Source organism: Ammospiza nelsoni, chromosome 3 (assembly GCF_027579445.1).
Source record: "Ammospiza nelsoni isolate bAmmNel1 chromosome 3, bAmmNel1.pri, whole genome shotgun sequence".
NCBI classification, from domain to species: domain Eukaryota; kingdom Metazoa; phylum Chordata; class Aves; order Passeriformes; family Passerellidae; genus Ammospiza; species Ammospiza nelsoni.
The window spans coordinates 110307110-110328547 of NC_080635.1; the positions used below are offsets into that span (position 1 = coordinate 110307110).

The window sequence follows — 21438 nt, forward strand, 5'->3', positions numbered from 1 at the left end:
TGCAGCCAGGTGTCGGTCAGACTCTGCTCACAGGGAACAAGGACAGGCCAAGAGGAAATGGCCCCAAGTTGCACCTCAGGAGGTTTAGGTTAGACATTTGGAAAAATTTCTTCATGGAAAGGGTGGTCAGACACTGGATCAGCCCGCCCAGGGCAGTGGTGTAGCCACCATCCCTAGAAGTGTTCAGAAATTGTGTGGAAGTGGCACTGTGGGACATGGTTTTGTGGTGAACATGATTGTGGTGCTGGGTTGATGGTTGGACTTGATGATCTTAGAGGTCTTTTCCAACCTTCATGATTCTGTGATTCTATAAAAATCCACAGGATGTGCTATAATAAGGATGAAATACATAAACATGACACACATGTGTCACCAGTGTGCTGGAGCCAGGGTCTGTGTTGTGTGCTCCCTTTGCAGCATGGATTCCAGGCTTTCCTCAGATGTTAGCAGGGGCCAGGGCAAATTTCCGACATAGTTTTCATCCTGGGAGAATCAGTTTAATAAAGTCATGGGCATAATCCATACAAGAGACAGGGATAGGTGGGGCTTAGTTTCCTGGCACAGATCATAGAATTGTTGAATCAGAAAATTATAGAATTATAGAACATTCTGAGTTCAAATGGGCCCACAAGGATTACTGAGTCCAGCTTTTGTCCCTGCACATCCAACCATCCCATGCTGTGCCTGAGAGAATTGTCCAAATGCTCTTTGAGCTCTCTCAGGTTTGGTGCTGTGACCACACCCTAGGGAGCCTGTTCAGTGCCCAGCCATCCCCTGGCTGAAGAACTCTGTCCCAATGTCCAACCTCAACCTCCCCTAACTCAACTTTAGGCCATTCCCTCAGGTCCTGTCAATGATGACCACAGAGCAGAGATCAGTGCCTGCCCCTCCTCTTCCCCTCATGAGGAAGGTGTAACTGCAATGAGGTCTCTCCTCAGTCTCCTCTTCCCAGGGCTGAACAGACCAAGTGACCTCAGCAGCTCCAGATGTGGCCATGTCCTGCACAGAGCTCCCTGTGACCTCAGAGGGACAGCCAGCAAGCAGGGAGCAGCTCTGGACTCCACACCCAGGCCTGAGGACTGCTCAGATATTTTTCATTTAACAGTGACTGGATCTAATAAACAAAGGGAAATCTCACTGAAGTCTCCCAAGCTCTTCCTTGAAGTGCTCTTGTCTGTCTGGCCTGGGAAGAGGTGAAGAGAAATTGAGTGCTTGGTTGCTACAGTGCAAAATTGGGCAGCTCCTGGTCCAGGCACTGTTCAGCAGCAGAGAGTTATGATGATGATGATAATGATGATGATTCTCTTCCAGCTATGCTTGTCCCTTCCCTTGTTTTTTACTGGGCCAAGTTCTCTGTTGAGGAGCTTGAGCCAGAGATGGCCAAAGACCAAATATGTCACCTGAGTCCCATCATCCCTGGGAGTGTGGTGATGCCAGACAGAAGGCATCTGAGGTCAGCCCTGCACGTGTTACATGAGCAGAGAAGTATCAGGACTCACTTTTTAGTATTTTTTTTAAATTTTGCTGGCACACATCTTGCGTGTCAGGTCGTTCCTTCACACATGCACATGTGTGCACTTCATTACAGCTTCTTGTCTCCCTCCCTTCCTCCGCCTTGCCCCACTCCCCTGCAGTATCCTCCTTCCACCCTGGGGCTTGGAAGCTGTGCTCAGCCTCTGCTGAGCAGGAAAACTGTTTCCAGCTGTGTGCTGTGACAGGCTCCCAGCCGCTGTGCAGCTGTTCCCGGGCTCCTGCTCCCCAAACCAAGGGGTGGGTGGGGAAAGGCTGATCCGTGCTGCTGCCTGACTCTGGGTTTGGAGCCCACCCTGTGCCTGAGAGCACTGTCCAAATGTTCCTTGAGTTCTGTCAGGTTGGGTGCTGTGACCATTTCCCTGGGGATCCTGTTCAGTGCTCAGCCATCCTCTGGGTGAGGAACCTTCTCCTAATGTCCAACCTAAACCTCCCCTGACACAACATCAGGCCATTCCCTTGGGTCCTGTCACTGGTCACCAGTGAGGAGATCAGTGCCTTCCCCTCCTCTTCCTCTCCTGAGGAATATGTAAACCACTGTCCTCATGGGTAGGAAGGTGCCTCCCACCCAGCTGACGTCCCTCAACCTCTCTTGGCCATGCCACTGTTTGTGGTCACTTTTTGCTCGGTGCTTCCAAGGCCATGTGTCTGCCTGGCCCAAGCTCCTCTGTGAACCCTTGTCCTTCTGGCTGATTCAGCAGTTTTTCCAATTATAGTCACAGCCACATGGGCTTGGCTGTGCTCCTGCCATGCCTTGTTCCTGCTGGAAGAAGGGGAGGCAGGCAGACGTTCGTGCATTCTCTGGTGATGCACAATCCCCGTCCTGTGGTCACCGGGTAGCTGTAAAATTAAATCAGATCCTTGCTGTTAACCAAAAGGCATCTGCAATGAAAGGAAGTTAAATGCAGAGCTGGAGGGGTTGTTCTGCTGCTAACAACACATTACAGGACCTGCTAGGAAATCAAATTCACTGTTCTATCCTCGCCCACATGATTAAGTTCACCCCCAGCTTAATGTGATTTAGGATTAGGTGGGATATTTTATATTGATTGTAGGTTCAAGGACCCCTTGTTTTTTCCCGGGACTTTGGTAACATTGCCATTATTAATGGCATGTAAAATGACCACAAGTTGCACCCCAGGGGAGGTTTAGAGTAGATATTTGGACAACTTTCTTCATAGCAAGGGTGGTCAGACACTGGAACAGGCTGCCAGGGCAGTGGTGGAGTCACAATCCCTAGAAGTGTTCAGAAATTGTGTGGATGTAGCACTGTGGGACATGGTTTAGCGGTGAACATGATTGTGGTGCAGGTTGGACTTGATGATCTTAGAGGTTTTTTCCAACCTTAATGATTCTATGACTCTATAAAATCCACAGGATGTGCTATAGCAAACATTAAATACATAAATTTTTTTTCCTGCTGTATAATCCTTCCATGAGGTAGAAAGTGGCCAGATACTCCCATCTTCCTCTCTAGAGACCATGCAGGAAGCCAGAGACAAAAAATTTTGCCTTCACCAGAATTTGGATGTCTTCCAGGCAACACAGTGATGCTGGGGGGGTTGGGACTGGCAAAAGTGTGACCAAAGGTCCAGACCTTCCAATCCATGACAGGCTGAAAGTTTGGCATCTCTCCCAGAAAGGGGGGATGCATTTTGTCATAGCAAAATGACACAGTTGTGTGACTTAAATCTGCTGCAACAGGGACAGAAACTACTCAGGGCCCTCTAAAGCAATGACCAGCTACTTATTATGTGGGGTGAAAACACCTCATGGGTGCTCCCACCAAACTGCTGTTCCTGGTTTTGTCTTGTTTTCCTCTAAACTTGAAGCAAGATGGCCAGAACTGTCTCTTTGCAACTAAAGCACCAGGAAAATGGGGAACAAAAACCCTGGAGGTCACTGTTGGGCCTAAGGATGTAGAAGCAGCAGTCTGACGGGAGAATATCTTTGAATAAACCAGCTGGAACAGGGAGGTGAATTTCAGAGTTCAGGGTCTTGTAAATATCTGTGTTCTCCACCTTTCTAATGAAAGACCCTACCTCTGCCCAGACTCTTGGAAGCACTTGGCAGGAGCATAGATCAAGGAGGGAGAAGCCTGTTCTGTGCTAGAGATTGATTTGGTTGAGTCAGAATTAAGAAAAAAAGTGGGGGAACACAATCTAAGGAATAATTTAACTTTTATTTATAGTTGTTTTATGGTCTGCCATGGAGCCTAATTAATGTGGTCAGTAAACTCACTCTTTTTTTAAGACCCAGCTACAGTGATGGCCCTGCCCAAGGCCTAAGATAATTCATGAACAATTATAGATAAGAGAGAGACAGCTTTGAAATCAATGTTTTACACAAGAGCCAGATATTACAAAGATCAATGCAATAATTAGGTTTTTAAAAAAATAAATATATCATACAGTTGAATTACTCCAGGGGTGCCTTTGTGTCTGAGGTTCAACCAGTGGATTCTTTTAATCAGAATTAGTTCTGGAATAGATTTTGCTGGCTATGGAGCTAAAAACGTAATCCTGTCTGGCTCATTCAGCTTTACTAAGCATTCATGACTATTTTTCAAAAGAGGATCTCTTTCTTCTCCTCACAGAAAGGCTCATCAAATACAGACAGGAGAGGAGAGGAGAGCAAAGGAAAGGAAATCTCAGCTCCATTGAAGCTGAAGCCAAATCTCCCATTGAATTCACTGGGGCCACAGTCTCACCTAAGCTGTGTAACACACTTAAAAATGCTACTGGCCTGATAATTATACAAAATAGACCCCACATTTCTGTCCTGGGAGGGGAGAGGGAGAGGGAGGAGAAGAGGGGAACCTAACACACATCTGTCTGATCCTGTGAGGCATTTACCAGTAGCATGTACTTGGCAAAAGATGTGATGTATGAAGTGAATAAATAACAAACCAGTCTGTGTTTCCTTGTGTTGCAACTCCTAAATGCTTTTGATGCACATAAATGATCCTAAAAGATGAACTTGCACTTCCTTTGAGGAATCCTTGAGGAATCCAAACACATCAGCACCAGGGCTGGGACTTGGAAACCTGAAAGTCATTGAATGAGGCAGACCCTGTCTAATCTGATCTGTGAAAAACTTTTGACTTGAAAGCAAGACTTTTCTAACCCTGACACTATGCATCTCTCAATGAATCACAGTAAACCCAGATAACACCCCCAACAACTGGCAAACAATCAAACCCACGATGAGTAATCACACTAGCAGCAATGATGTAAAACTCTGCCATACCCACTTCTTTACCTTTTCACCTACTGTGTGCATCACAGTCACCCCTGAGGCAGCAGGAATTGGTTAAAGCCACTTCATTTAAATACATAAAAAGCTAATGAGGCTTGCTGAAGGGGAGATGACTCACCTAAAGGCCTGCATGCAACCAAAAAAGTTAAGCTCCTCTTTTTTTTTTATCCACAGCTACTCCCCTTTGCTTCAACATTATTAAAGTCTCAAAAGTGCTTAGTGTGGAACTTTCAGAGGGTGAGACAATTGCATGTGTTTAGGGGAGATACAGGGCTGCATTGGCTTAGATATGTGTCAAATTGTCTTTTGAAGTCTTTTTCAGGGTCTGATCTCACTCCCAATGTCAGTGCAAGTCTTCAAGATCAGCAGAACCAGGTATTTTTTGTTGGTAAGGAAAGGTAGAAACTGGAGCCCTGGAAAGGCAGAGCACACAGGTCTGGAATCAGTTACAGGGACACTCTGCCTTGAGATGAGCATCTGGCTATTTTTCAATGTGCTTTTCACTCAGCTAGGAAAATGGGGGAAATGCTATTTGATACTCCACTTTTAAATCCTGCTTGAGAGACAGGTGTTGCTTTGAACCCACATTATGGAAGATAACTGCAAGCTGGATTCCAGAGATGAATGTGAGGCAGATTAAGTCCAGACCACAATAATCTCTCTTCTCCAGTAACATCACTGACCGAGGATACTGAAGGCAAGCCAAAGTTCACACACTGGTTTATGATACTGTTAGCAAGTCTGCAGCCAAAACAAAAGTTCAAACATGGGTTTTTATGCATTTTATTTAGAAATCTATGTTCAGGCCATGATGACAAAAAACAATGAATTTCCAGAGTTTTCATCAGGGGCACAGATCCAGCTGAGTCTGTCAGGGACCTAATTGTGGGTAGTTACCTCATGTCAGCTACTGGCCCTGGAGCACCCAGCCCATGTTTCACACTCACTTTAGGCAGACAATGAAGTGGGACATCCTCTGACAGAAGCAATCACAGAATCATTAAGGTCGGAAAAGACCTCTAAGATCATCAGGTACAAACATTAACCCAGCACTGCCAAGCCCAAAGCTAAACCAGGTCTCTAAGCACCACATGAACATGGTTTTTGATCACTTCCAGGAGTGACTGCTCTGCTTCCCTGTGCAGCCCATTCCAATGCCTGATCACCCTTTCAATGAAGAAATTTATTCCAATATCCAAGTTAGCCCTTCTTGGGGTAATTTGAGGCTATTTCCTCTTGCCCTATCACTGGTTACCAGGGAGAAGAGCCTGACCACCACCTGGCTGCCTCCTCTTGTCAGGGAGTTGTGCAGAGCCAGAAAGTCCTCTTTGAGCCTCCCTTTCTCCAGGCTGAGCCCCCACAGCTCTCTCAGCTGCTCCCCTGTGCTCCAGACCCTTCCCCAGCTCCATTGTCCCTCTTTGGACACTATTCTGCCCCACTTCCACCTTCACTTGCACTTCCTACCCGGAAATGTGGCCCAACTCACATCTGCCCTGTACAGGGGATTGGACAATCAAGCTGGATGAACATATTTTAACCCAAATGTGCTGCCCCAATGCTTGCTCAGCAAACAAGGGTGCAAAAGGCAAACAAGCAGCAACAGGCAAAGACAAGATGCTCCTGTTGGCACTGGAAGTGTCTTTTTAAGGCAGCCAGAGAGCTCTGGTGTGTCTTGGCCACCGCTGGCTGCCGTGACTAATTACAGTGTTACACAGAACTTTTTTCTCTGGAGATTTGCCAGGCTTGGAAGAGCTGGCTTCAGCTCTGTTGGATTTCTCACAGGGAAGATCCCTTGCCTCTGAGGAGTCACCCCCTTACCCTGAGCTCAGGATCTCTGTTATCTGTTGGGTATGGATGAGACACCCAGCTGTTATAATTTAGCCCCCTTGGCTTTCTCAGGTACCAGAATCCAAATCAATTGAAGTAAATGACAGCCTTATCAACTCCACAGACTTTGAAGCAGGCTCCAGCTATGGGATTGATCCAATACATAAATGCCAAGTCTGATTCCAGGAAGGGAGAAAAATCATCAGCTGAAATTATTTAAAGGCTTGCAGATATATTTTGGCATGCTGAATGGAAATGGAGGAATTTCTCGGGGAGAATGTTAAATACTTCTCAAAATAATTGTTAACACACACAGCACAGCCCCCCATCCCACCTCTGTCACACAGGTTAGAGCTTCCCCACTGTAGTGAAATGTTCACAAGTTTGCATTTTTTATGGTTATACTTATTATTGTTCCTGGAAAGAAAGATCAAATCAGTGGCTGGCTTCAGAATTAAAAAAAAAAAAATTGTTGTCAAGGTGTGCTGGTCACTCTTGTGTCCAGCAAACATCTGCATTTAGCTACAGAGCCATTTAGAAAGAAATTCAGGGAGTGCTGTTCAGGACATAAACTGGGCCAAAGCCCAAGAAATAGATCTGGCAAGCCTGAGCTCCATCATCACCTGCAGCTGGAAGCACTGGCATCTACCAGCATCCAAATTTGCTTGGACAGATTTCCTGAGCGGTCTAGTTTAAGATCCCACCCTGAATTATCTCAGGATGCTTTATCCAGGCTCTGCTGCTCCATTCACACCATTCTGGAACCAACAAATGCTCAGAGCATCCTGTATGAAGTTTCTGGGGTAATTTCAGCAGATCTATAGCTGTCCTAGAGCAGGCAGCTGAGGGCAGGTAAAAAGCTAAAGCAGGGCATAGCCAAGCTCTAAATAAGGAAAGAGACTTTATTTGTTTTTTTTTTCATTACTGAGATAGAAACTGCAGAACAAAAACTCTGACTAAAGACAGGGAAAACTGAACTTGCTCATGTGTTGTGTGAACAAACTGTACTGCAGAAACACTGAGCAAACCTCCTGCAGGTACTTCTCAAATAGAATCACCTTGTGCCTGCTGCAATTAATGACTGGTTTACTGCATACATTCCAAGAAAGAAAAGTCTTTTGTGATTGATCAGTCCTTCTGAATTTTTCATTTAAACAATTTAAGGCAGAGTTTGAATACCTGTCTAGCTCCAAAGCTGTCAAAAATACAGGGCACATCAAAGAGGCTCTGCTGCAGCCCTAAAAAGAAAAGAAACAATTGTAGTTGTGGTATTGGTAAACCTACAAGGGTTTCTCTGTTAATATCTCCAGCTACCACACAACCACAATAACTGACATGATATGCCATGATTTTTCCTTTTGGGTATAACCATCTGAGCTAAAATACCCCATATGCTACAAGATTGATGCTTAATACTTCATTCCAGATGTGTTCTGGCTTAGTTAAATATTTAACACATTTCTAGAAGAATGTAGTCTATAATTTCATTAATACTTCAGAAGAATGATGTCCTGGTGAGTAAAGGGAAAGCTATTCCAAGGCTGGCTGTGTCCCTACTCCTGTCAGTGACAGCAGGACTCACCCAGGTTACATTTTAAAAAATCTGATAATCATTGATCTCCATGGATGGCATTCACAGAGCTACACAGGCACAGCCCTGACACTGCTCCACAGTAACATTTCCAAGGCCTAAGCAAAGTGACACTGCAATCTGGTAAAATTCCAGACAGCAAAATCCCCATCTAAATTTCAAATATATCCAAGCAAAATTGCATGATGGAGGTTACTGGATGTATTTAATTGCTGAATTTTGTGCTGTTAACAACAGTTTTGCCTTTTTTCCTGTGCCCTTCCACAAGCTATAGCTTAAAAACCCAAAGTGTAGGCACATTCCCACCTTTCCCTAATTCTATCCTTACCCTTCAAAACAAAGCAATGAGACACTTAAATCCTGTTGGGATGTGGTGAAAGGAGAAGAAAACCCACAGCTTCCTTCCTACCCCATACCATGGGCCACAAAGCAGCAGATGATTTACAAAAATTAATACTTTGAAAATTTAACAGTACATCTTCTACTGAAATCTATGGTTCCATTAGGCATTAGGCCATGCTGGGTGTCTTTACAAAATTTATCCCTGCATGCGTCCAGGATGGGGAGATTATGCCAGTGTGACCATTAGAGCACCTAGATAAAGCTGGGAGTGTTTATTCACAGGCACAGAGAAGAGTTGGAACATGGTATTTATTATCTGTACATCAACTATCCTGCACAGGTAATTCCTATTACAAATTATTCATGGAAAATAAAGGCAGCAGCAGGGGGAAGGGAAGACCAGAAAAACAAAGGAGGGCTGGGATAGGTGAAGATTCAATTTTAGTTAAAAGACAGACATTATTACTTCATTGTTTTTTTAACATTCCAGATTTATTCAACAGACATTATTCTGTAGGTATCTTACAGGTCTTAAGACTGGTAAAACACTAGGAATAACGTGATAACCCTAGCAAATGAAGACATGGCTGAAATCATACCAGAGTGATTTTTCTTTTCTTTCAATAAAATTTTGGACATTTCAATTCCATTTTTAACACTGGCCAGAGCTATTCATACCTAGAGCATTTGGAATAGTCCATTGAAGGAACAAAACTTGACAAGATGGAAACAGCAGACTACACTTGATTTCTGCAACTGCTGGCAAAAGCTGCTGGAGAAGTATCTGCATACTTTAGAAATGTTATATCAGTGACAGATGGAATTTTGTGCTTTAATACTTTGCTTGAAAAGTCTCTTTATCCAACATGAAGTCAGCAAATCTCTGCTGGAGTTCCTTTTCTCTCTCCTGCTGTCGCTGCACATCTTCCTTCAGACACTGTAAGGAAAACATCATTAAACAACCAGTCAGTTTTCCACCAGTCACACCCATGAGGATCATTACCAAAGGCTGTATTTTAGTTCTTCTAGAGGAAGAGCTCAGAATTAAGATGGAACATTGCTGAAATTACTTACTTCAAATATAAATGTATAACAGAGCAGTGGATGTAAAGTATCAAGAATCACAGTTATTTCAAATGTCAGGTAGCTCACTCTGTTTTTGACAGCAGCTAAGATCAAATGCTTCAAAAGGAGAGATTTCAAATTGGAACCTTGCCACTTACTAAAAACAGGTGCTATTAGCAGCTATCAAGTGATTTAATATGTTTTAACTGTTATCTTTCAGTAAATCAATTAATCACTTTGAGTTTGTAGACACATCTATCAGCATTATCTAAATTATCTTCACAAAATCAGTTTTAAGAACTGATGCATTTTAACTTTTTTTAGCAAGTGGTTGAGAATATCTATACCTCAATGGAAGCCTCTGTTCTGGAGGAAAAACCACATTACAATAAGAATTGTGCTCAGGTGAACAGTTATTCCTTGGTGCTGGTTCAAACCTACGACTGAGTCTTGATTAAGGGCTGTCTCATTAGCTGAATAAAAGGAGAATATCCTAGAGATCCTTAAACTAAGAAAAGTGGCTCCAAGGTAGTGATTTCAGGTATATACCAGCATTTAGTGTGCTGGCTTTTAAGGAAGAAGGAGGTTTTAGACAAGTTTTACATTTACCCAAAGCTCTAAGAGTAATTAAAACCAAAACAAACCAAATCAAGAGAGATAGAACTTGTGCTGATATGCATTGCAGAAGACTTATAAAATAAACCACACAAGGAAATAAAAAACCCCAAAGTTAAAGAACACACTGCCAGATTAGTCCCAGCCTCTAATATGTGTATCACAGAATCTTTGATACTGAAGTAAAAGACAGATGAATCTGGTAACAGCCAAAAGTGTAATTTTAAGAGAGCACTAAAAACTTGATACCAACTCAGGCTGTAAAGGTCAGTGTTGGGGAAGATGAAACAGGAATGCCTTATAAATATGATTGTCTGGCAAAAGATTTTGAGAATATGGAAACTATAAGCGAGATTGAAATGAAAGCAAGCTTTGAGATCCCTCAGTTACTGAACAATGGGAAAACAATGGTGTGGCTGGCTGAAGGTAATCCTCTTTTGTGACCATGTTCACAGGGGTCAGAGGATGAGGGAAGAGATGAGGATCTAACTCCATGTTTCAGAAGGCTGATTTATTATTTTATTATATATATTATATTAAAATTATACTAAAAGAATAGAAGAAAGGACTTCATCAGAAGGCTAGCTAAGAATAGAAAAAGAAGGAATGATAACAAAGGCTTGTGGCTTGGACAGAGAGTCTGAGCCAGTTCACTGCAATTGGCCATTAATTAGAAACAGCCACATGAGACCAATCACAGATGCACCTGTTGCATTCCACAGCAGCAGATAATCACTGTTTACATTTTGTTCCTGAGGCCTCTTAGCTTCTCAGGAGGAAAAATCCTAAGGAAAGGATTTTTCATAAAAGATGTCTGTGACAATCCCCTTTTGATGAAACAACACCCTCTGCTTGCAGACAGGACCAAGGGTCAGAGCAAACCCTACCAGCTTGGCAGAAGGGACCCAAAGAGTAGTTTTGAGGGTTTAAAATGTAACACTGTATGGTAATGTAATGGTTCTTATAGGCTGTATGTAAATGCTACAGGATTTGTATCTTGTACTAGATTGGCTAGTGAGAATTACAATATTCAGCACAGAAGATTTATTGTATTGTAATGGGAACCTCACTCTCTTACCCTCTTATCCTCTCTCTCTCTCATCCTCTTTACCACTGTCTTTACTTCTCTCAGTCCTGCTCTGAGCTGTGGCTGGCAGCTCCCAGCAGGGCCCTGCACCCAGGCCCTTTGCAATAAACCCCAAATTCCACAACCTGGCTTCATCTCCATCCATCCTGACCATCCTACCCCCCGATGCTCCTACAGGTCAGAGCTCCTGCCTTGTAAAAACATCTTTTCCACGAGGTGCCTGTGTGTGACCTCAGGTACTGGACTGTGGAATCTCACCTCCAGTCTCCGAGGGATGGCAGCATCCTCGTGCTTCTTCAGCTCCTCGAAGGTGCGCAGCTCCAGGTGGGCCTGCTCGATCTGGTCCCACAGATCGTTCAGCTGCTTGATGAGCCCCATTGCTCGAGACTGGTAACCCCCAAGGAGGATCTTCAGCTTCTTCTCCATCTTGGCAGCCCTCTTGGCTTCAGTGGTCATGTGGCCTCTGTTGATCTGCCAGAAGGAACACAAGAGTTGTTTTAGTTACACAGAATTCAAAAGTCAAAAGAGAAAAAAAAGAATAAAAATATATCTGTGGAATGGTGTTGAGTTGATCAAGTTCTTTAATTTCTATTAAAATAATCATACTTCACGTTTTACAACAATCTAGGCATTTTGGATTAAAATCTTTATAATATACATAATACATCTCTAAAATTGTAATCCAGCCAAAATCCATAAACAGACAAGTGACACAAATTACAAAATTCTGTCACCTGGGACACAACACCAATAACTGAACATATTTGTGTTTATATGCTATAAATGTTGTATAAAGCGTTTATAAATAGAAAAGGTAATAGAAGTCTTTGTGTATTTTTCCATCTGGGGTAAAATTAAATGAGCAACTGAAAGAATGAAATAGCCATCAGAATTTTAAAGGCATCAATGAAATCTTTAACACTGAATCCCAATCACAAATGGCCTAAAGATGAAGATTAAATTATATTGAATATTTGGAAGAAATTGTTCCCTGTGAGGATGGGGAGACCCTGGCACAGGTTGCCCAGAGAAGCTGTGGCTGCCCCATCCCTGAAAGTGTTCAAGTTCATGTTGGACAGGCTTGGAGCAACCTGGGATAAGGAAGGTGTCCCTGCCATGGCAGGCAGTGGAATGAGATGATTTTTACAGTCTCTTCCAGCCCAGGCCATTCTATGATCCTATGAAACCAAGAAAGAACAAAGGCCTCCACCACTGAGCACAACTGTGAAGAGGTACAACAGCTCACATCTCTAAACACGGACATAAGGTTCCCTGTTGAAGCTTTTTTAATGGCTTTTAAAGGCTTTTTCCTTAAAAGAAAATAACCCAACAAAACAAATTTTTTTTTAGAAAGGACTGTGTGAAGAATGTCAAGCTCAAGAAAAAACTGAACTTCTCATATTTTAATTTTTGCCACATTTAATGATATATTAGTGCAGAACATGAAATATGATATGAAAGTTTCTCAAGTATTAAAATATAAAAGACTAATTCAGAACCAGTGTCTGAGTCACCAATCCTTGCCTCATTTCTTTAAAAATCAAAGCTTTGCTGGTGAATGTTCTTACATACAAAGAAATTACCAATCATCAACCAAAATGCAGCACCTTTTCATTGCTACAATTACTCAATACATAATTTATTTCCAATGAAACAGAACTCCTTTGAGGAGGAACTACTGAAGAGGGATCTGCCCTTCACAGTGATAACTACAGTCAGCCATCACAGTCTCACACACCAAGCTACTGCAAAGTGCATTTCATCAGCCTTCCAACTGTACTGAAGTACCCTCTGTTACACAGCTGCAGGTTTCTGTAACGTGCCCTCCTACTCCTTAACAATTTATTCACTCATTTAGAACAGTTTTAGTTGGTGGTGCAGAGATAAACAAAGTGAATGGTCAAGGGAGCAAACGGTTAATGAGTGAGTGAAAGAGAAATTTGACTTTCTGAGCTGTCTAGTTTGCTCCTGGGGAGAGCCCTGCAGACTGCTACGCTTTTCAAACTCTGCTGGCAATGTAGGCTTAAGCTATGCCCAAGGTGCTTTAAGCATACAGAAAGGCGCCTCTTTTTCAATATTTATATAAATCTAGAGAAAATTAAATAAATAGATTAGGGATTTGTGAGGATACTCTCTGATGGAAAAGTATGAAAGCTTTAAATGTCTTCATTGGTAAATAATATGCTATTACTGCAACAAATACAGCTCTGCGGTCAATGAACTATTTTCCAATTACTGTTTCTTGGATGAAAAATGTATGCTGAGCACCACTGACATTTAGAGATCATGGAATAGATGGATGCACAGGCAAACAGAATTCTGTTTGTAAAAGAGGCCTAATGTAACAAAGATCAACTGTGCATGTTGCTCCCAGCATTACAGACAATGCAGAGTATGGCTGGTATGAAATGAAACTCCCATCACTATGTCACTCTTCAGAGAAGACTAAAAAAGACCATTTAGAGAAGTTCCACTCTTCTGTCATCCTGAGTGAAGATCTCATTCTTTACTGTGGGGGTGGTGAGGCCCTGGCACAGGTTGCCCAGAGCTGTGGCTGTCCCATCCCTGAAGTGTCCAAGGCCAGGCTGGATGGAGCTCTGGGCAACCTGGGCTGGTGGAAGGTGTCCCTGCCCATGGCAGGGGGTTGGAATGAGCTGAGCTTGAAGATCTCTTCAAGCCAAACTATTCTGTGATTCCATGATCTCTCAACAACCTAATTTCCTAACAAAATGTTAAACACTGAGTACCTAAGGGCATAAATACAGTTAGCAGCACTATCCCCACCATACAGAAAAGAGACTGGATCAGGGCACTGTGGTAATAAGCCCTGAATTATCCCCATGCTCCAAGTACCACCAGCAGCAGTGGCAGTATTGGCTTGGTCTCACATTTTTACAGTCTTCAGTTGGGATTCACTTTGCTTGGCTTTAGACGTTAGCATCTGAGTTTGTCACAGGAGTTCTTTCTGTCATCAGGAGAGAAACTGGCAACTCCAGGGCATGGCTCATCTAATGCAGGGCTTTGGGACAGGATTAAACACCTCTGTGGAGGGCTCTTCACTGATGGTGATGGGAGCACAAACTGTTTGTTGAGACACTGTTATCCAAGACCAGGTAGATCAATCCCACCCCAAGTGTATACTATCTTAATGTGTATAATAAAGCATTTTTAAATTTAAAGCTTCTAACAAAGCCAGTGCAAGTCTAATACTTATTACAGTATCAGACGCTGATTATTTAAGCACTCTTGAAATTTTCAGATAATTTGACTTAATATTTCTGAGTTGGTCTGGCTATTGGACTCTAAACTACTAGAGCTCCTTAGGTTGTATGTTCCTATACTGCTTTCCCACTCAGTTCCTTATCCCATCTTGGATTATCACAGGCCTCACTGTTGTGAAAAGACAAAAACAAGAAAAGAAAAGAAAAAAGCCTCCCAAGTTTCTAAAACCAGAAATAACAGTCCTTTCTTCCTTCTCTGCTTAGGGAGAAATGTGAACACTCACTACCTTTTCCCTTCCCTCCCAACTAGAAAATTTTAGGACCTACTATGAGAAGGTCAAAAGGAGGTCTCAGCTTTTGTAACAAATACTATTTATTAAAAATTGCTGACTGCTGCATTAGTGCCAACAACTGCATATAATTTCAGTTCAAGCTTCATAAAATTTTAAGGGTCAGATACCAAGCTAAAAATTCCAAGCAGTTATGAAGAGGTGTGTTTAAACAGTAGTCTACATTAAAGCAAAGAAATAGATTTGAGTAAAATCTGACAACCATTTCCCCCTGAACCTAACAGAAAGAGTAAAGACATTTGAAAGATTTCTCCACTTATTTATTTTGTACTGTTCCTTGGCCAGCTTTGGTTCTGCTGACTTTTATACCAGCAACAACAAAATGAGAACAGCATGTACAGACATGGGGTAAGATGATATATGATGTTAAGGCAAGTGTGAGAGCCTCATCCCATCCCAAATCTCCAATGTAAAAGCTTCCCTCAGGACTCGTAAAGTGGTGTTCAGTTTTCAGTACTGCACCAGAGAACCAAGGAAGAGAAACCAAAACAAGCAGCAGACAAAAGAGCCAAAAGAGCAACAGACATAACTAGAGGTTTATAAAACATGATCTAGAAAAGGGAGACTGACTGGAAAACCAGGGTTTGTTTGATTTGTTTTTCCTCTGCTGAACAAAAAAAAAGAGAAAAAGAAGACACAACACTCTGCTTTAAATAACCCGAAGTTAATTGTGAAAAATTCATCTGTTCCTACTGCTACTGAGAAAGGAAGAGGGACTTAAATTTGGGAAGGAAATTTTAGATGTTAGTTGTAAGGTTTAACTAAGGACAACGAAGGACAGAGAAGGACTCCTTATGAGAACAAACATCCACTGGGAAAGATTTAAGAAAAATTGACCCTGAGGAAGGAAGAGCTCAATTGCCTTAAAAACTTCATTTTCAGAATTCTCATCTCACCAGGTCTACTGAGGACACCCCTCCTCAGTTCCAAGGGTTTTTTGCTGTACTGACTTGGTTTGTTTTCCTTCCCTTTAATGTGGAGCTTCTGGTAATCCCTGAACAGCATTAAGCTCTCTTGTCTTTTAATTGATCTTCCTAATCACGCTGGATGGATTAAACAAACATGGAAGAAAAACTGCTGCATGTCAGAGCAGAGGCACAGTCAAAGTAAACCAACCTGTTCCGTGACCTTGGAGAATCAACATCATCACAAAGCTGCCTCGCCTGAGCACAGAAATCCTGTGCCAGCTTCAGCCACGCCGGCTGAGCAAAGCACTCCTGGAACACACATAGGACTACTCTAAACCTTACTGCAACTTCCTTCCTCACCTCAGACCCACACACGGCCCTCCCAAATTCAGTTCTGCTGGCAGGAGATGCATTGACTTAATTGGAATGACAGGTTTGTGAGCTTGGCTCGTGCTGGCTCAGCTGCAGTGTCTGCAGTGAGAGTGCTCAGCTCGACAGCAGCCTGTGCTCCAGGCCAGGCACCTCCAACCACTCCAGGGACAAGAACCTCCACACCACAGAATCCTCTGGCCATGCTGGGGTCATCTGCCTTTACAAGCTTATAGTGCACTCAACAAGAGCATGTTTTAAAAAAAAAGTCACTAATTTCCCTACTTCAAAATGTTTTTTCAGTTCCAAGCTCTTGGGCAGAATTCTCCATTTTTGGCTTGAAACATTGTTATCTCTGTCTAGAGTTTGACCAGGCAAAACTCTCTGTAGAGCCCTGCCTGAGTTACCCCCAGGTTAGTGAAAGATAAGTCAACTCTGCTGGAAACTGAGGCTTGGAGTTGGTATCAAACCAAAATTGCATGTCCAGTGTAGAACAATAAGGCCTCAATCTATTAAACAACATTAGCTCAGCTCATTGACCAAAACCACTTCATGGGCTTGACACAATTTCACATTTCTCCTGTGGCAGTAAAGATCACAGAATCAGAGAATGGGTTGGAAGTGACCTGAAGGATCAAATCACTCCAACCCTCCAGCCATGGGCAGGAACACCTTCCACTAGACCAGGCTGCTCCAAGCCCGAGTCCAAGCCCAAGCTGGCCTTGAACATCTCACCTCCAGTAAGGTGCTCTACTTAATGTACAAGGGAGAATGTGGATCGTGAAGTAAAGGGGCTGATCAGGATCAGAGCAGTCAAAGAGGAACTGAGCTTGTAGCTGGTAAGACATGAAAAAGAAGAAATTCATTCTAATTGACTGGGATCGCACTAAGTTTTTTATGAAAAGATTCACTTAAAAAAATCCTCAATTTAAGGCACTGCTGGTAAGTAACTACAGCTTCCCAACTGAAACTAGACCAGATGTTCAAAGCTTGCACAGCAATATAAAGCTGCCTTTTCCCAGTTTAACAGGGGAGCCCCAGATAAATTCCTGTATTGTACTTTGTCACGTAGATCATGTACCACTATGACTTACTGATATCTGCAGAACACTGCTCTCTCTACTCACAGCCAAATCTAATGACTCAGAAATTATAATGACTTGTCTTCAAACACCATGAGTCAGTGTGACTGCTGAGTAAAAACAATACAGGGTATATGAAAAGCAAGTGTTCCTACAGGGGCTCACAGCATCCAACCAGAACTAGAATAATCTAGGAAAGTTACTGTGCAAGTCAGTAGTCATTGCTGGTCTACAGCCATGACATTAAAGCCTACTTTGAAGATTTTTATTTGAGAACTGCTTCTAAGACCAGCAGTTTTATGAGTGATACCCATGTATGCTCCCTACAAAGAAAGGAGGTTGTACTGAGGTGGTGTCAGTCTCTTCTCCCAGGCAACAAATGACAGGATGAGAGGAAATGGCTTCTAATTGCATCAGGGGTGGTTTACACTGGATATTAAGGAAAAAAAAATTGTTATGGAAAGGGTTGCCAAGCATTAGAACAGGCTGAATAGGGGAGTGGGGAAGTCACCATCCCTGTAACTGTTCCAAAAATGTGTGGATATGGCACTTGAGGACATGGTTTAGAGGTGAACAAGATGTTGGTATAAGGCTGATGACTGGACTTGGTGATCTTAGGGGTCTTCCAAATTTAATGACTCAAGGATCCTATCTCAGTCACAGCAGAAACATGTCTAGAAAAGCATAGTTTATGATGAAAAACAATTTATTTTTACTAAACTTTTTTGAAAACTCTACCACTCATTGGGAAATAAAAACCTTGCATTAAGATCACAGACAGCAACACCCAGCAGAGGCCAAGAGCTTTGATTAACCACAAGCAAACATGGGTCACTGCAGTGTCTGGTGAGGTCACAGGGCAGTCAGCACAGTGTAGTCACCTCCAAACACCACTCCTGCACTACCAGAGTGCCTGCGCTGGCCTCTTCCAGGGGCTGACAAGGTTGTGGAAGCTCAATACAGCAGGAGCTCCGGGGAGATCCTGCAGCACACAGTTCTGGACAGTGAGGGTGTGCAAAGGCCTTTGCAATGACAGCTTGGTCAATGCTGACCTTTATTTCTAAGCACACACCAGATCCTGAACAATCTGACAGTGAAGACCCCTGACACCTCTCTGCTGTGATCCTCTGAAGTGTATTCCACGAGTGCAAGACATTAGCACAAAATAAAACATGTGACCATAAAAGCAATGCTACTCAGGATTTTCACCATATTTTAGTTTTGTGAGCAATTTCTCTGTTCCTAGTCCTATAAAATCTCTTATTTTCTACAGGTGCTTTCTGAGTACCAGCACACCTGAAAATGCAAAAGAAACTGCAAACTTTAGCACATAAACTAGACAGAAATTAAGAGAGAATCTCCAATAAACTAAAGTGATACACCCTGCAGCAGAGTGTACCAGCTATCCTATAAAACTCCACCTAAGCAAGTTGTTTTTAATCTGAATTAATTCAGAGGACTTGGGCTGCAATTAAAAGCAAACATCAACACTTTGATAAATCATCACCTTGATGTATCTTGGATACTGCAAAGAATAGTTAATTTACTAGATTTTGCACATACAGTGTGTCTTGAACTTTTCATAGGGTTCCAACAGCATTTATAATTTAGTAATCAACTGAAATGATAATATTAACTACAACAATTTTAATTAAAGTATTTGTATTCTGCAAGCCAACTTTATTACTGTCTTCAAAGGAAAGCAAAGATGGCAGGAAGTTTCTATGTTATGAACTACAAAGGGAAGCAACTAGCTTGTTAAAGAGATGCCTTTACTATCTCATTTCATCTTATAATGTTCCCAGTTTAACATATGTTAGTAGGAATGCTTTTCTTTACAAAGGTATTGTTTGGAAAAGAAGGGAGCAAAACGCATTTCAGAGAACTGAAGCCATTACTCAACACAACTGCAAGCATCAGAAAACTCCAATTTCTGAAATCACTTGCTCTGCAGTGTAGCCCAGCCTTGGAAAAATATTCTGGATTTATAAAGTTAATGGTAAAATCAGAAAATTCCAGAAATCTAAGGTGTACCAGAGCCACATACTGAGGTCACAGGGATTCACCTGCATAGACCTAAACTCCCCATCTGTAATGCAAGAAAGCTCACAGACTAATCCTCCAACACTCTTAACCCACATTAATAACACATTCAAGAAGTCCAAAACCCTCAAAACAAAGCAATGAAAAGTATCACTAATACCCAGCAGTACACTCCAACATCAGAGCTACTGATGAGCTGTGCATCACTGATGATGCCTGGACAGGACACCCAGCCAAACAGAAGCTCTCACTTTGCCTCCTCAAGTTCATCAATAACAGCACAAATGTGTTTGTGATATCAGCATCCATTTGAGAAAGATAAATGTAATGTCAACATAGAATGCCACCACTAAACCACTCAGGCAGCGAGAACAGGACAATTAGAGGAAGATGAGTGTGTGTCCACACCATCAATCCAGCCAGGAATCTCTGAGTGATGAAGATAGACCCAGAAACAGCTTGGTTTTTCTGCACAGGATCTGCAGGGTGTCAGCAGCCCCATATGGAAGCATTAGACAGTGACTTCCCCATGTGTAGCTGTGCCAAATATCACTGCACCCTCGTAGTTTTTTCCCTCTAAAAATCTTAGTGCACATAAATGGGCAGAAGCAGCCCCCAAAACTGACCAACATCAGTTGCTGCTGCTGCTAAACTCTGTTTCACAGTTTCTACTCTTGTCACAAAGACAGCTAAGAGTACAAGCAAGTGTCTTGGGGTACCAAAAGCTGATCTAATATCCCTGCTTTTCATTAAGCTTGTCTGATACTTCCCATTAAAATATCTATTTCAACTGATATTGCTTTCAGACAATTTTAATTGGAAAAACATTAAAATGAAGGTGGGTTTTGTCATTGCTGAGAATGGAGTAGGGGAAAAAAAATCTGTGCTTTTTTATTGCATATTCATTTGTTCATTAAACTGCTATGGTTTTTATTTATTGTTTAAGAAATGATTCAGCAGGTGAGCTATGCTTAAAAAACCAGTATATCTTCCTTTTAGGAAGGGCCTTTTAGGGTCAAGCCACAGAGCTGCACTAAACTGCATTTTGCACACACTTGGGAGAGATTTTCAGGTCAAATTTAACTTTGCACAGAGTCCACCTGCACTCAACAGCAGTGAGTTGTGAGAGGCAGCACAGGGCTCACTGCACCTGCAGGCACAGGGCTCTGCTGGCCCCACTGGGGTGGAATTTGGGAACACAGGAAAATGGAGAGCAGGATTGTGTGTGGAACTGCACTATGAGTCTCATCCAGCAGCACTCAGAGCTCCCAGGGGATGTAGCAACATTAGCCAGAGTCTCATGAATACAGTGACTGATAACAGACACAGAAGGGGTCAGGCTGGAAGGGACCACAGCGGCTCCTCTGCTCCCTCCTCCCTGCTCAAGCAGGGTCATCCCAGAGCACAGGGCATGGGATTGAGTCCAGGCAGTTCTGGAATATCCCCAGAGAGGGAGACTCCACAGCCTCTCTGGTCTCTGTTCAGTGCTTGGTCACTGCACAGGAAAGAAGTTCTGCCTCCTGTCCAGGTGGAACTTGCTGGGCTCAGTCCCTGCCCGTGGCTCTGGTGCCATTGCTGGGCCCTGGAGCAGAGCCTGGGCCCTGCTCTGCCCCTCCCTGCACACAGGGACACCCAGGGCTGAGGGCCCCTCTCAGCTGTGCCTCCTCTCCAGGCTGAACAGCCCCAGCTCCCTCAGCCTTTCCTCATCAGGGAGATGCTCCAGCCCCTCCATCATCTTTGCCACCCAGCACTGGACCCACTCCAGGAGCTCCATGTCTCTCTTGTCCTGAGGAGCCCAGAACTGGACACAGCATCCCAGATGTTCCTCAGCAGGCAGGGCAGAGAGGCAGGATCACTTTTCTAAGCTTGATGGTACACAGCTAACAGGATTTTGTTAAGTGTCTTTCACAGAGTCCTATGCAATGTTGACAGAAAATAAAACCTTTTCTTTTTTTTTTTTGACGACTGTCCTGTGACTGCAGAGCAAAGACCATTTAGCACACACATACATGAGCTTGATAAATGATAACTTGACCTTACTTTGCTTCAGTATCCTTAATACACATTCCACCACCAACTACCCATTCAAATATTGGGAAGAGAAGGACAGAAATCAACAGCACAAGAAAGCCCACACAAAAGTAACCAAT

The 21438-nt window shown here is 42.9% G+C and overlaps 1 protein-coding gene across 1 annotated transcript in view; it reads right to left on the minus strand.

The window, feature by feature from the left end:
- Nucleotides 1-8837: 8837 nt before the first annotated feature.
- The window catches only part of CDC5L (cell division cycle 5 like), a 31943-nt gene continuing 19342 nt past the window's right edge, over nucleotides 8838-21438 (minus strand). Inside the window, exons 15-16 of the mRNA XM_059467965.1 lie at nucleotides 11574-11786; nucleotides 8838-9485 (exon numbers count right to left, since the gene is read on the minus strand). Of these exons, the coding sequence (XP_059323948.1) occupies nucleotides 9381-9485; nucleotides 11574-11786 (318 nt within the window). The 3' untranslated portion in view covers nucleotides 8838-9380. The remainder of the gene's footprint in view (nucleotides 9486-11573; nucleotides 11787-21438) is intronic.